The following is a 13649-nucleotide window of genomic DNA, read 5'->3' as shown; positions in this document are numbered from 1 at the left end:
GTTTGTTTTGCGCAGCTAACAGGCTAGCAAACTGCTAGCAACTGCTTTAATTTTTCACTTCTTGTCGTTTACAAACGACTACAATCCCAGAATGCGTAACGGTTGGATATCGATGGCGGAGAGCAATGACTGAGGAGTTTGATGAAGATGTGGTATTTGAGGTTTGTTTTTATTCAGGAACATATGTTCCATTAACGCGTAGTGCAGTGTGTCAAGCCCGAGTTTGTATAGGTTTTCTGATTCATTCTGCGTGCTGAAATTGGCGTGGTCGACCAGACTGTCAGAGTAGCTGACTCGCTAACGTTAGCTATCTTATTAGCATGGCCATGAGCAACGTTTACCCATTGGCGTTTAGCTACCCCTGTTGTTATGCGTAGCTGAGACATAAATCCGAGCAAAATTGGCCGTGTAGCCTAGTCATTCCTGCCTGACTGCTAAGTAGCTTTTCTTATCATGGGCCAGTGTGCTGTTTCATCATCATAGCTGGCGTGGAGCGTGTGTGTCTGGTCGGTGCTTTATGCGACGTAGGAAGGGAATAGCTGTTCGAAACATCTGACAGCCTGATGTGTCAACATGTGCGCGGCCGGTACCGTCCGAACATGCAAGTGAGTAAGGTTAGCCCATCATGTCATGCTTGGATCGGGGTGTGTCATCATGATAACGGATTATAGGTGGCTCTATCAAGGTAGGCAAATGGCTTGCTATCCAGATGTAGAAGCACGGATATGTTTTGTTTTCTCTCATGCTACGGATGAGGAGCGTCGGCAGCTGGTTGGGAATTGGGTCAGGTGTCTCCTTGGTAAAATTGGAGCATAACGTTTGTTCATTTTTCTTATCTGTGGGTAAATTGTTGTTATGCCAGTACTGTGTCCTAGAGATAAAAAGTCGCACTTTGCTGCTGCACATCTCTCTATTGTAGGGAGATTGAGGTGGGAGTCTGACCTGGGATGTTGTGATGCAGGACAGTGATTTGCTCATCCGTGCTGGCGACAGACACACAGACAGACACACACACACACACACACACACACACACACACACACACACACACACACACACTCTCTCTTCCAGTCAGTCCCACTGAGCTTTAACACATGATCGTGATGAACGCTCTTTTATGCAAGATTTTTAGATGATTGTGTTTGTGTTTAATTCCGTCGCTGGATTGGACTAATGGACTTTGGAGCAGATTAGGTTTAAGAAAGGGGATTGAAAGAGGCAAGATGCTTAGGGCCAGAGGGAGATTTAGGGACGGGTAATGCACATACATAGGGTGTTCTGTTCTCATCTAGGCTTTTAACATTAGTATATATTTGATCAGCAGAAGTTTAGCCCTTAGCTAACTCACACGTTTCCCAAAGCCATAGCACACAAAAAATCTTAAGAAAACAAGCAGCTGCACACAGTAATACAATTAGTTGACCATGGTGACCAAGATTTGAGCAGAGAGAATATATTATTTCATTTTCTAGCTTGTCATCTGAGTGACTGTTGTGCCTGCAGCATGAAGGTCTCTGTGTTTATGTATGGAAGTCAAGTGTGAAAGAGCGTGACTGAAATCCGCATGGAATGGCAAGACGAACGGGTGGAGAATGAGCGTATGATTCCAGACAAGAATAGCTGCCTGTGTATTGGGAAATCTGTAAGAGAGAATTGGGAAGAGCGGGAACAAAAAGCTGATATTTGTCTAAATCTCTCTCTCCTCCCCATCCTCCTTCTGCCCTTTCACCCTATTTCTCTCCCCCCCTCTCCCCCCCTCTCTCTCTCTCACACTCACACTTTCCCGTCTCTCTCTCTTTCCAGAACTCTCCGCTCTTCCACTACCTGCAGGATCTAGGACACACAGACTTTGAGGCATGTCCCACGGTGTCTCAGGAGGACGAGTGTGGAGGAGGAGAGGGGGGGACGGCCTCCCTCCAGGACAGCCTGTCCAAACCCACAGTGAGTTATCACCCCCCCCCCCCACACACACACAAACACACCCCTCACTGCTACCATAAGGAACCCCCACTATGATCGCATAGCCTTGGGGTGTTGTGTGTGTGCTTGACCAACTCACTGTACATTCATGCAGGCAGACAGAAAGTAATTACATCTGCTATTGATTCCAAACAATGAAACATATCACACACACACTCACTCATTCACACTCATACCCGGCTGGCAGACAGACAAGACAGTGATCATGGAGGAAAGAGAGCAACAGATTCAGAGCAAGGTATTTGTCTGTTCTGCACACACACACACTATTGTCCCCTATTCCAGGGATATGCTCTGTCTATTTGGTCAGATTTCTCTATTAGTGCTGAGAGGAATTCCTAGTCCTGCTTAGGAAACTATGTGAAAGGAAGAGAGTCCTTCTGTCCTCTCTCTCTCTCTCTCTCTCTCTCTCTCTCTCTCTCTCTCTCTCTCTCTCTCTCTCTCTCTCTCTCTCTCTCTCTCTCTCTCTCTCTCTCTCTCTCTCTCTCTCTCTCTCTCTCTCTCTCTCTCTCTCTCTCTCTCTCTCTCTCAATCTCTCTCTCTGATTCACTGGGGCTGAATTAGATTACTGATATCTGGAGTGCATTCAACTCTTCTACTGTCATGCTGTAGGGTGTTAGTGTGTACATGTGTTTGTCCAACCTTGTGTTTTTACTTGTGTGAACATGTGTATGCCTCTGTGGGACCTTGTGTGTGTGAGTGGCTTGTGTGATATGTACTGTAATGTACATATGCACAATCATAACTCTTTGCTTCGCTAATAATACTCAGCAACTGTACAGTATGCATTCATTTAAATAACAATTTAGAGCCCTCAAGCAATGTTTGAAACATCTTGAACGCACCCCTGTTTCTATGTAGGGGGACAGGGTTCTGGCCAGCCCATGGTCACATGACTGAGTGCGTTCCTTTTCCTGTTTATGTATTTCTTTCCTCGTAGGACAGGAAATGATGTCACATTAGCCTCCTCCAGGAACTTTCCATCCATCCGTATCATGCTTCCTCTCAGAGAGCCTGTTATTCGGAGGAGCGTTTGGGAATTATTTTCATAGAGGACTCATCATGGATATAACCCATTTAAACATGGACATTGCCATTGCTATTGGGCATTGCCATCATCCACCATTTTAAAGTAGTCAAGTAGTCAACTGGATGGGGATTCCTTTGGGTTAATGGCAAAGATATGGTTATTCCTTGTCCAACTTCCTGTAGCCCAGATAGAGATGCAGCCAGGGCCAACACAGCCCAAGGTCAAATTAGTATTTTCTGAACCATTGGCCTACATCCTAGATATTTGTGAAAGGGTTGAGTGGTGGTATCAGTATCCATACAAATGCATGATACAGTTACGTAATAGTTGTTTTCAAAACTAATTACATTGTGGAGTAGAATTGAAAGTGCTCCTTCCATTATCTGTGGAAATGTCACCCCTGTTCTTCAAAAGAGTAACGCGACTAGAGGGGGGGAAATCATCCACATTTGGGAATGAAATAGGATTTCAAAAACGTTTGATGGCACATGGGGCACATTGATGTTGTCATTTTACAGAAATAGATGTCACACTAGACCAGAGCATTGTATGACATCAAAGGAGGTTAGTGAGGAGAGAGAGGGAGAAAAATGGGAATCTGTCAGTGTGCCATCTGAATACAAGGCTCTTTGTGCCACAATTGCCTGCTGACTCTACCAATGGGAATACATATTGCCTTTTTGCATGTGTCATGTCAGATAAGTCACAACCGAGACAGCTAACTGAAGAGAGTGAGAGAGAAGGCAGGACAAGGTCAGTTAAAGTTTATTGGCAATAAAACCTTCACTGCCAGCCTGCCTAGTCTCCTCCTCCAAGTCCTGGAGTCATAAGAGAGTGAGATGGAGAGAAGATCAAGCGTTGAGGATTGCTTTATAAGATTTAGAATACATACATAATGTCACACAGTCTCTCTTCCTCTCCCTCCTCTCCCTCCTCTCCTCCCCCTAACTCTGTCTCTCTATCTCTCTGAGTCTCTCTCTCACACACACACACACGTCTTTGCAGAGTGTTTTTTCCATTCTCTGACTCTCACACGGAAGACGGGGAGCACAAAGCCTTCGGGAATGTTTCCCTGGGTGACGCCAGCGGAATACTAAAGAGCAGGAGCAAGACGGGACCAGGAAATGAACTGTACTTACTAGTGATGTGTTGGTTGTTTGTGTCACTGTGTTTGCATTCCGCTGTCCGTGTGTATGTGTGTTTTTCTGTGTGGCCCGTCTCTGTCTCCTGCCTTAATGTTTGGATAGGGGATATTAGATTTGAGATGAGTGAGTAGTAAAGAATGGAAGAGCCTACATGGGCCTCGCAAGAGTTTTTGAGGCCATCGCCTCCCCCTCATGACTAACACACACACACACACACACACACACACACACACACACACTACCCTCTTTAGATGCCATGTTCTGTTCCTGCTGTTGTTGGTTGGTCGGTCAGTGTAGCGTGAACGCCCAGTCCTGCAGCTCAGACCCATAATCAATAGCCCTGCAGCCTGCTGGCCAATAACAAACTGCGTCCCAAACTCCCAATAACAGTCAGTCAGGGTGAAAACACACCCAGGCCAGTCTGGATTTATAGTAAGGGTGAAATTGCCCCTAGACGCTGATCTTGGTTCAGTTTTGCATTTTCCACAATAATGGTTACGGTTAGGATCGGGAGAGGGTAAGCTGATCCTAGATCTTTACCTATTGGAAACTTCTTCATGAGCAACTGTAGGCTGGCTGGAACACTGAATCCCTACAGGCCTGGGTCAAAAATAGTGCACTATATATAGAGAAAGGCTGCCATTTGGGACCCAGCCTGAAATATGCCGCCTTAGTGGTGATGTTGCCTGATAGTACCAATGACTGTATGGGATAGTACTGCTACTTTCCCAAGTAATATAAAATACTGGGAGGAAAATAAGGTATTCTGATTACTCTGTTTGCTAGTGATTAGAATATCATTCTGTTTACTTTGTTTGTTTACAGTGAATCTCCTCTTGGAGCCTGGCAGACTAGCAACTAGGGGGGAATGGAGGGTGTTTGTGTGTTGGGGGGGAAGTCGAAACACACACACACAATCAGTCACTCATTGTTGGTGTCTCAAAGAGCCTGTTTCCTGGGATATGCCCTGGAATGAAGAACATGTTTCTTAGGAATGTGTGTGTGTGTGTGTCTGTTATGAGCATAATTTATGGTTGATGACCAGAGCTCATTCCCCAGTGAGTTTGCTCTCACAGATGTAGTAGTCAGTGTTGTCTGCTTCTGCTGTTCGTATGAAGGATGTGTGACTTATTCATTTGCAGAATTATGTCTGGTTGATTACTCTGTTCCCCTTATTAGCTCCAGTCTCTTCCCCGCTTGACCCATCCTCCTCTGTGTTATTGGCAGGGAGGACATCTATGGAGATTGGCTGATGCCTTGTGGAGGCGGAGCCCGTTCCACCAGGCCGCCTCGGCCCATAGGCTGGAGCAGCAGCTGGTAAGGGTCACCATGGAAACCATGGGACTAATCATAGAACCTTAAGTGACTTCATCCCAAAGACACGTTCTTATATTCTTTCTCTCTGTGTCCTCTTCCTCTCCCTCCCTCCATCCCTCTTTCTTTCTCTCCCTCCGTATAGGACTGTGTGTTTGGCCAGTACGCGGTGCGGTGTATCCTGGACCAGGATGTGTTGCTCCAGGAGGATGTGGAGCTGATCGAGCTATTAGACCCCAGCCTGCTCACCCTTGGCTCCTCGCCCTCCGGCTCGCCCAGACAAGACAACTCCCTGCCCTGCCCGCGCCTCCTCGCCTCACCCTCGCAATGGTACGCCCCAAACACAGATCCTAACATAGTCACACACACACACATATCCACATGTACACACAGCAGACACTAACATTACGTCTCTTTCTGTCTTGGTTTTTTCTCTCTCTCTCTCTCTCTCTCGCTCTCTCTCTCTCTCTCTCTCTCTCTCTCTCTCTCTCTCTCTCTCTCTCTCTCTCTCTCTCTCTCTCTCTCTCTCTCTCTCTCTCTCTCTCTCTCTCTCTCTCTCTCTCAGGGACGTAGCAATGCTGGTGGGCCTGGCTGCAGTGTTACTAGGCCTGTCCTCTCTCTCTGACGGGGTCTGGTCTCTGGCTGTTATCCCGTGGTGTGCTGCAGTCATGGGCTGGGTGTGGCTGCAAGGGGTGGGGCTGTGGAGACAGGGGAGGATGCAGAGGGCAGCACACGCCCAGGCCTCCGAGCTGCAGACCATGGTGCTGAACAGCAAGGCTCTGACCAGCCTGGCCCGCAAGTCCCTGAGACTACTACAGGAAACAGAGGTCATCTCTCGAGGGTTCACCCTGTAAGTGGACCATTTGATCTACTATCTATCTACTTCATCCATAGTGGTAGTGTGCATCCACACCTTCCTACTCATATTGTGTGCATGCTAATCCTGCTGTGAGTCTATACTCCTCCCCCAACGTTAGTGTCCACTTTCACCCACTAGCACTTTCATCTACCCAACTATAAGGTTAGCACTTAGGCTAGTACCTATTATTATCCTTTACCTGCAGTGCCCACTTTTTAGCTGTCCCTACCTGTTCCACAGCCCGTTCCTCCCTACCCTAACCTCTGTTTTACTGTTCAGTCTCTGTAGTATTGTCGGTAGGACAACATGGTCACTGTATTCGTCTTCATCTGTTATCGTCTTGTTTGTTTTGTGATAGTATTTTGTCATAACCGTGTCATATGTTGTTAGCCTGTCCTGTTGTGTCTCAGTCATAAGCGTATTATTAGCATGTCGTTAGCATGTCGTGTTGCGAGTGCTGCCCTGCCTCTCTGGGACGTCTGCACAGTTGTATCACATTTCACTTGTCAAGTCTGCTCGACAGGGTGAGTGCATCCAGCTCCTTTAGCAGGGCAGGGCTGGGGGCGGGGCCACGGGGGCAGCAGCTGATTGGGCTGCGGAAGGCAGTGTACCGGGCGCTCCGCTCAGCCTTCAGAGCCTCCCGCCGAGCCACCTGCCACATGCTCAAAGCATATCCTTCACACACACACACAGAGAGAGAGAGAGGGAGAGAGGAAAATGTGTTCATTTTCAAATAGAGAAGGGATATTGTCAGACTAAACTTATGCAGGAATTAAACAATACAAGCACTAAAGATAGATTTCTACCAGTAACCCTTGAGTGAATGTGTGTTAGGATATATTCTGTTTGACCAATTGGCGGGTCATTTAGTATATGAGTGTCAATCTGTGAGTTGATGGGCTCCTTAACTCGTACCCACTTATCCACTGAACTCTGAGATCGACAATGTGACCAACTACGTGTCTGCGGTGCCTCTGAAGGAGCTGGGGATGGGCCTGGGGACAGAGCACCTGACTGACGAGGAGGCACAGGAGCTCACCGATGACTACAGCCTCCCTGCCCTCAAGGTGAGTGAGTGAGTGAGAGAGATTCAGAAGTGTCTTGCTTTTATAAAGACAGTGGAGGAAAGAGCATGATGAAAAGAGAGGAAGACAGATAGATGGAAGAGATCATTTAGATGCAGGTCGATGGTGAAATGACAGGCAATAGGTTCAGGGCATTGTCAGAGTGAGGGTGTTAGCTACTCTGTTTGTCCCTGTGGGCTTGCTGTCCTCCAGGTGCTGTTCCAGCTGTGGGTGGGGCAGAGCTCAGAATGTTTCCGTCGATTGGCCCTGCTACTGTCGTCACGACGACTGGAGGAGCCCAGGGAAGACTGGGTCGAAGGCGAAACCCCTCCTCCGCCCATACATCGCTCTGTTGCCACGGTGACACAGCCTCTCCACGGTGCCCTGGCCGGTTGCCTAGGTGACATGCAGCGTAGCTACGAGTTCCACCGGTACTTTGAGACGCAGCACCGGACGCAGGGCTCGGACAGGGTGGGGCGCGCTCGACAGAAATGCAGAGAGCTCAACGCACTGCACACGTCTGTACGCAGCCTGCAGCTGCATCTCAGGGCCCTGCTCAACGAGTGAGTCAAACCTAACCCCTTAGTCAAACCTCACCCTCCTAACCCTAACACCTGTTACTCCATACCCTCCTCAACCGTCAGTCTAAAGACGTCAGTATGCTTCAGTTCGGCTGGCGCCTAGCCGAGAAATGAACGGGTATGCTCGCATACTCCCTTAAAAGACCTTCACTTGAAAATTTACATTTACATTTACATCATTTAGCAGACGCTCTTATCCAGAGCGACTTACAAATAGCGACAATAGTACTGTTTGTCCATTTTGAGACGCCGTAGCCAGTATACACTTCCTCAAAATAGTCAGAAATCTGTCATTAATTTGGATGTTTTGTCGAGGAGATCTTAGTCATGCAATTTTCCATCTAACTAAGATGTTTGGTGCAGTATTTCTCAATGAAGAAATGCGCATGAAAACTAGTCATCTCTTGTTGAATAACAACAGACTTTATTGAAGAATCCCTACTGTTGACCAATCACCGACAAAGGGAAGTAGACTTCGGCTATCAAGTTAGGCTTGCCTCTAAAAAAATGTGTGTGCCCGAACAGCCAAAAAACTCAAAAACAAACAAAAACGTCTCAATGTTGTCATAATAAACGTACAAAGTCGTCCGAACTGTTTCGGCTGGGAAGCATGCGGACGCCTTTAGCCCCTTTTCCATACCCCACTCACCCCATCCTCCTCTCCCATCCTCTCCTCACCCATCCTCCCCTAACTCTCCCCTCATCTCACCTCCTCTTCCCCCCACTAGGATGATTATCCTGGAGGATGACCTGGAGAAGCTGATGGTGACCAAGGAGGCGGTGGAGGTGACTGTGGAGGGATACCAGGACATCCAGGAGCGTCTCAGTCACCTGCAGCCCCACATGCAGGCCAGCGCCGGATGCTGGGAGGACACCGTGGGCCAGGTGGAGCGCATGCTGAGGAGAGCTAACACCTGCCCAGGTGAAGAAAGGTTGCAGGTGTTACACACACTACCTTTATTAGGCTTAGGTAGTTAACGCAGCTGACCAGTTGAGGTGACAGGCCCTGATGTTGGGTCTGAATACTGGACCCAGGTTTCCATGGTTACAGTGGAGGGGTTATTTTTAGTCAGGACTCCACCCCCCCACCCCCCCGCCCAGCACAGAGACAGAGAGGAAGTGGCTCCTTCAAATATAGGATAAGAACCAGAGCTTGCAGGGGAGGGAGGGAACAATGACCTAGTTTCACCACAGACTGTTTCAGCACATTGTAGAGGTCTACTCTTTGGGAGCAGGGAGCAGGTTGACTGACTCAAGAGAGCTGAACACGGTTGAAACAAACAGATAATTGTATAAAGTGGTATGTCTGCATTTGAATGTGTGTGTATACTTACCTGTATGTGTGTGTAATGTGTTCTATTCATCCTGTCTCTTTCAGGAACTCCTGAGGGTCCAGAGCAGTGTCTCCCTCCTGTGCCCTGCACCCCTGTCCCAACCTACACCCTCATCCTGGACAGGGACCCTGTGCCTGAGGAGCAGGTACTGAACCTCATACCTCACTTTGGATCTACACACACATACACACACGCAACTAGGTGCCTGTATTGTGTGTCTTTATGTGTAATGGGTCTTTCCTGCCCTCTGATTGGCCAGGAGCTGGAAGCGTACGTGTCGGACTCAGAGGATGAGAACGGATGGGCGGGGTCGGTGGTTGACATGCTGTCTCCCGAGGAACGAGAGCGCCAGCGGCGGGAGAGGGAGGAGTCTCGGCGTGTCCTATCGGAGCTCAAAGCCGTGCTGGGCCAGCGGGCGTCCGAGGGCGAGAGAAGGAAGTGGAAACAGCTGCTCTTCAACGACCAAGGTCTCTCTCCTCCTACCCACAATGCACCTCTCTGCCGCTCCTTTAGTTCTCTGTCTCTCTCTCTCTTTCTCTCATTTCGCGTGATCATTTAATGATGTTTTACTTCCTTTTGTCTCCTAGCGGCGGTGATGCCTATCGTTTCCGGGGAAACTTCCGCTGAATTTTCTACAGAATCTCAGACTCCCTCCGACCCATTGGACACTCTGACCCTTGTGGGCATGGCCAAACCAGGTGTTGCCGAGGGAAACCACCTATCGGACAGGCTGAACGACGAGGAGGAAGACGAGGTCAGGGACGAGCGCCCCCTCACAGAGGCAGAGGAAAAAGCACTTACAGAGTTCTGCTGTGGTGAGGCGGAGGAAAAGGGGGAGGAGGGTGAAGGTGGGGCTTCGGTCCCAGATGGGACAGGCGGGGCGCAGCTCTACCAATACGACGGGCTGCCTGACGAGGGGGCGGGACTGAACGGGCCCGACCTTCTATTGCAGCCCCGGATTCCCGCCATCACGGTGATGGACAGGCTGACGGAACTACACGGCTCGGCGACGCTCAGCTTTAATTCCGCCCTCGCCGCCCAGGTGGCGGCACATTCGCACACCTTCGCCAACATGGAGGAGCAGACGTTTGGAGACAGCGGAGAAGAAGAAGTGGTAGAGGGAGAGAGGCGTTCGCTGCCTGATGGGCAAACATCTGAGAAGGATTAGAGCCTAAACCCTCCTGCTTTACGGAGCTTTGAACAGAACAGATATGGATAGACAGCCAGGGTTCCTGTATTTATGTCTGACCCCACTCCTGGGTTATTTATTGCGGCTGTCCGTTTCCTTGGCTCCATGGGTCTCTGTCATGTGTTCATCGGTGTGTGTGCATGATTGGGTGAGTGCCTGCGTGTGAGTGAGAAAGCATTGTGTGTATGCAATGTCTGAGTGTGTTTGTGAGTTTTAAGAAGAGCACTACACCACTTTCTGTTACACTCCTCCACCCATCCGTCCATACTTTACCCACAATCCCCCTGTGGCGCTCTCCTGTGCTACTCAGGTACCAGAACCACAACACAAACTCTGACCTCACCGTCACAAGGTGTTCAGTAAAATCCTAAGGATCCCCTGTAGCTGTTAGAGGCAGAGAGACTTGGTTATAGCATCAAATACATTTTCTCTACCTATTGACCAGTACCTTTCCATGATATGTCAACGTTGCCTAACAGTTTAGAATATTGGTGTCTGATTCAAAAAGCCTAATTAGCTAAATCATTATTATTATTTTTACCACATCACTTCCTATATGACTCCTGTATTGAAAAGCAGAGTCTGATGTGTGGTTGCTCTGTTGAATGTGTGCCCGACAGCCCAGGGTAGAATGCTCAGGTACTGAATCACTGACCGAGGGCTGAATGTAAGATGTTACTACACACACACACACACACACAGATGTTACTGCACACACACACCACGCTGTAAAAGGGGAAGGAGGGGTACATTTCAAAGAGAGCAGGGGGAAAGCTATTTTTATTATCACTGTTTTATTTCTGGTCTGCCTCTCTGAGTCTGCACTTATACGCACTCCCCATCTCACTAGGAATGGCCCTGTAACTGCAAAGATGTGTTGGCTAAAACAGCTGTCACTCAACCCACAGCAACCAATGAGCAGACAGAGACATCAGAGAGAAGGGTGGACATAGTTGACCTTGTAAAATGGACTAGCCTACCAGATTTGGAAATATTTTGATATATTGAGTGTTGTTTTTATTTGAGAGAAGAATATGGTCAGGCAGTGGATTGCTGTGAAATGAAATTCATCCCCATCCACTAATGAACCAAACACATTCACAGTGCTTATTTCCCCCATGGTCTCGTCAAGTGCTCCTCTCATGCTCATCTGATGCAGGATACAGGATCAATGATGCCCCAATGAAGAGTCTATAGGGGATGATAACTGGGTGATTATTGAGGTAAAGTGTTGTACTACCTCATGCCACCTCTACTGCACCTACTATGAAATATGTTCCGCAGGGGTCTGTAACTACATACCTACTACATGTATCTCAAATCTGAATGGTCTGCAGTGTCAGAACGTTTTGGTTCTGTCTTGTGTATAACTGTAAATGTTTCCATGGAGATTGTACCACTGTATCTCTCCCCTGTCTCGGCATCTGTGTTTCCATAACGCTCACTCACTAGAATGTGATCCAACTCTGTTGATTTGGGGATTGAGTTTGGGACAGTTATTACGGAGTGTCCTGGAATGCTACTATCGGTGATTACAATTAATTTGAGTGATGATCGATGATGATGATCGAAGGACAGCATGTGCTTATTGACTGCACTGATGATTCCGCTTGTGTGTGTCGGGGTGTCTGACCACCCTGAGGTGCCCCCCTCCCCGTCCTTCCCCCTCACCGTGTCTGCCTTGCCTTGTCTTGCCCTACAGTCCTCCGCCATATGTCCCCTTCCTGAAGTGAGTTCTGTCCCTCCTACATTTCATTTGTAAAATAAAATGCTATTCTGGAGCTGACTGTCTTTTGTCTCTCTCTTTTTAGATCGGTCTCTCTTTCTCTCCGTCTTTCTCAGCTGCCTGAGACTGACCCTAATCCCAGGGGGAAGGGGGGAGGAGAGGAGTGGTAGGGGGTGAGGGTCAGGGTAGTGTGAGGGTTACCTGATATCTTTTGTGGAGTCCCAAATTTGTCTGACCTAGAACAGCTGGTGATCCCTGTACCACATGTAAGACCCCGACCCAGAGCACAGACACACACACACGTATCTCTCACACATTTAAATGCATTTAGCTGTTGTGAATAGTCCCATGTTAACGTCCTATACAATTAGTGTGTGTGTGTGTGAAACTAAAACCTCAAGGGTCTGTCTGAGATAGACCAAACAGCCCTTCTAGCTCTTTTGGGTGTCCCTGTGGGAGTGTGTGTCCCTTTCCCCCCCTGTGGGAGTGTGTTCCCCCATTCCCTTGGACAGCACCTCTAGTATCAGCCACCTTGTGAAACACAAGACCAATCAGCCCATTCAGACTGCAGGAAAACAGAAAGAGAGAGGGCTGTCTGACATACTTACTGAGGATGGTTTCCCCTGGTATGGAAGTACAGAAGGAGGCATTATTAGGGGCAGAGCAAAAACGTTCATCCTCACACTGTGAAAGCCACATTGGGACTGAACAGAGCAACAGTGTGTGTGTCTCCAACAACCCAGCTGTCCAATCATTTTAGAATGTTGTACTTCCATTCCTCTCCCAAAATAACCATTGACCACAGAGCAGGCAGGCACAGCTTCACGTCTTTTTTTAATTAGCCTCAGCATCCTTATACATGTAGCAGGCTGTCAATACTCTGAACTGGCTTCCTCTCCTAATGTCCAGAGACTCCAGATGAATGGTGAAACTGAATGGTGGAAGCCTACCACTGGGGATTTGCTGCTTCCTCACCTGGCTTTCCCAGTTCTCCCAGATCGGGGAAGGAAAGGAGCCTAGGGCAGGGAGCATGGAGTCTGCAATTCTTGAGAGAATTTGGAAGCTGGTAGCTATAGAGTTCTTGTTGTGTGGTGACTGAAGATTATAACATTGCTCCTGCTCCTGGAATAAATGTATGGAAATATATTGGCCCTTCTCCAAATAACTTGTTACCTAATATTAATACAATGCTCCCATCTAGCGGCCAATATTTTTTAGTCGTAATAATAAAAAATCAAGGTTATTAAAATGTATAGTACAACATATTGTTATAACAAATAAACCAGGTTTGTTGAATCCGGGCTGTTCACTGTGTATGATATTTTGTTTCTGGGATACATATTTTAGGAGAATTGTGATGGTGATCAATGAATTAATTCCTACATCAATTTTGCATTCAGTGAGCACAGCACGCGCTCAGCTGATTC

The 13649-nt window shown here is 48.0% G+C and overlaps 1 protein-coding gene across 3 annotated transcripts; it reads left to right on the top strand.

The window, feature by feature from the left end:
• Positions 1-33: 33 nt before the first annotated feature.
• On the top strand, positions 34-12277 carry LOC123481366 (vezatin-like). Of its 3 annotated transcripts, none has more exons than XM_045205037.1 (12): positions 34-161; positions 1804-1941; positions 5383-5472; positions 5615-5799; positions 6035-6319; positions 6840-6998; positions 7248-7395; positions 7606-7955; positions 8702-8895; positions 9352-9452; positions 9567-9774; positions 9895-12277. In XM_045205037.1, exons 1-12 carry the CDS (start codon positions 126-128, stop codon positions 10473-10475), a joined length of 2475 nt encoding a protein of 824 aa, XP_045060972.1. In that variant the 5' UTR covers positions 34-125; the 3' UTR covers positions 10476-12277. The 3 variants fall into 3 exon arrangements, with proteins under 3 accessions (XP_045060972.1, XP_045060973.1, XP_045060971.1); XM_045205038.1 differs by lacking the exon at positions 34-161 and adding an exon at positions 243-605 and having other exon boundaries at positions 6852-6998; XM_045205036.1 differs by lacking the exon at positions 34-161 and adding an exon at positions 243-605.
• The last annotated feature ends 1372 nt before the right edge of the window (positions 12278-13649 follow it).

Source organism: Coregonus clupeaformis, chromosome 19 (genome assembly GCF_020615455.1).
Source record: "Coregonus clupeaformis isolate EN_2021a chromosome 19, ASM2061545v1, whole genome shotgun sequence".
In the NCBI taxonomy this organism is placed as follows: domain Eukaryota; kingdom Metazoa; phylum Chordata; class Actinopteri; order Salmoniformes; family Salmonidae; genus Coregonus; species Coregonus clupeaformis.
Note: the sequence above shows the minus strand (reverse complement) of the source record. Positions and strands in the feature narration are given on the sequence as shown.

What these genes read in the sequence shown, in the direction of transcription:
- LOC123481366 (XM_045205036.1), top strand. Translation starts at nt 564, where the DNA reads ATGTGTCAACATGTGCGCGGCCGGTACCGTCCGAACATGCAA. An exon ending in CTCGCCTCACCCTCGCAATG is followed by an intron (nt 5,800 to 6,034) that starts GTACGCCCCAAA and finishes TCTCTCTCTCAG; the next exon opens with GGACGTAGCAATGCTGGTGG. An exon ending in GAGAGCTAACACCTGCCCAG is followed by an intron (nt 8,896 to 9,351) that starts GTGAAGAAAGGT and finishes TGTCTCTTTCAG; the next exon opens with GAACTCCTGAGGGTCCAGAG.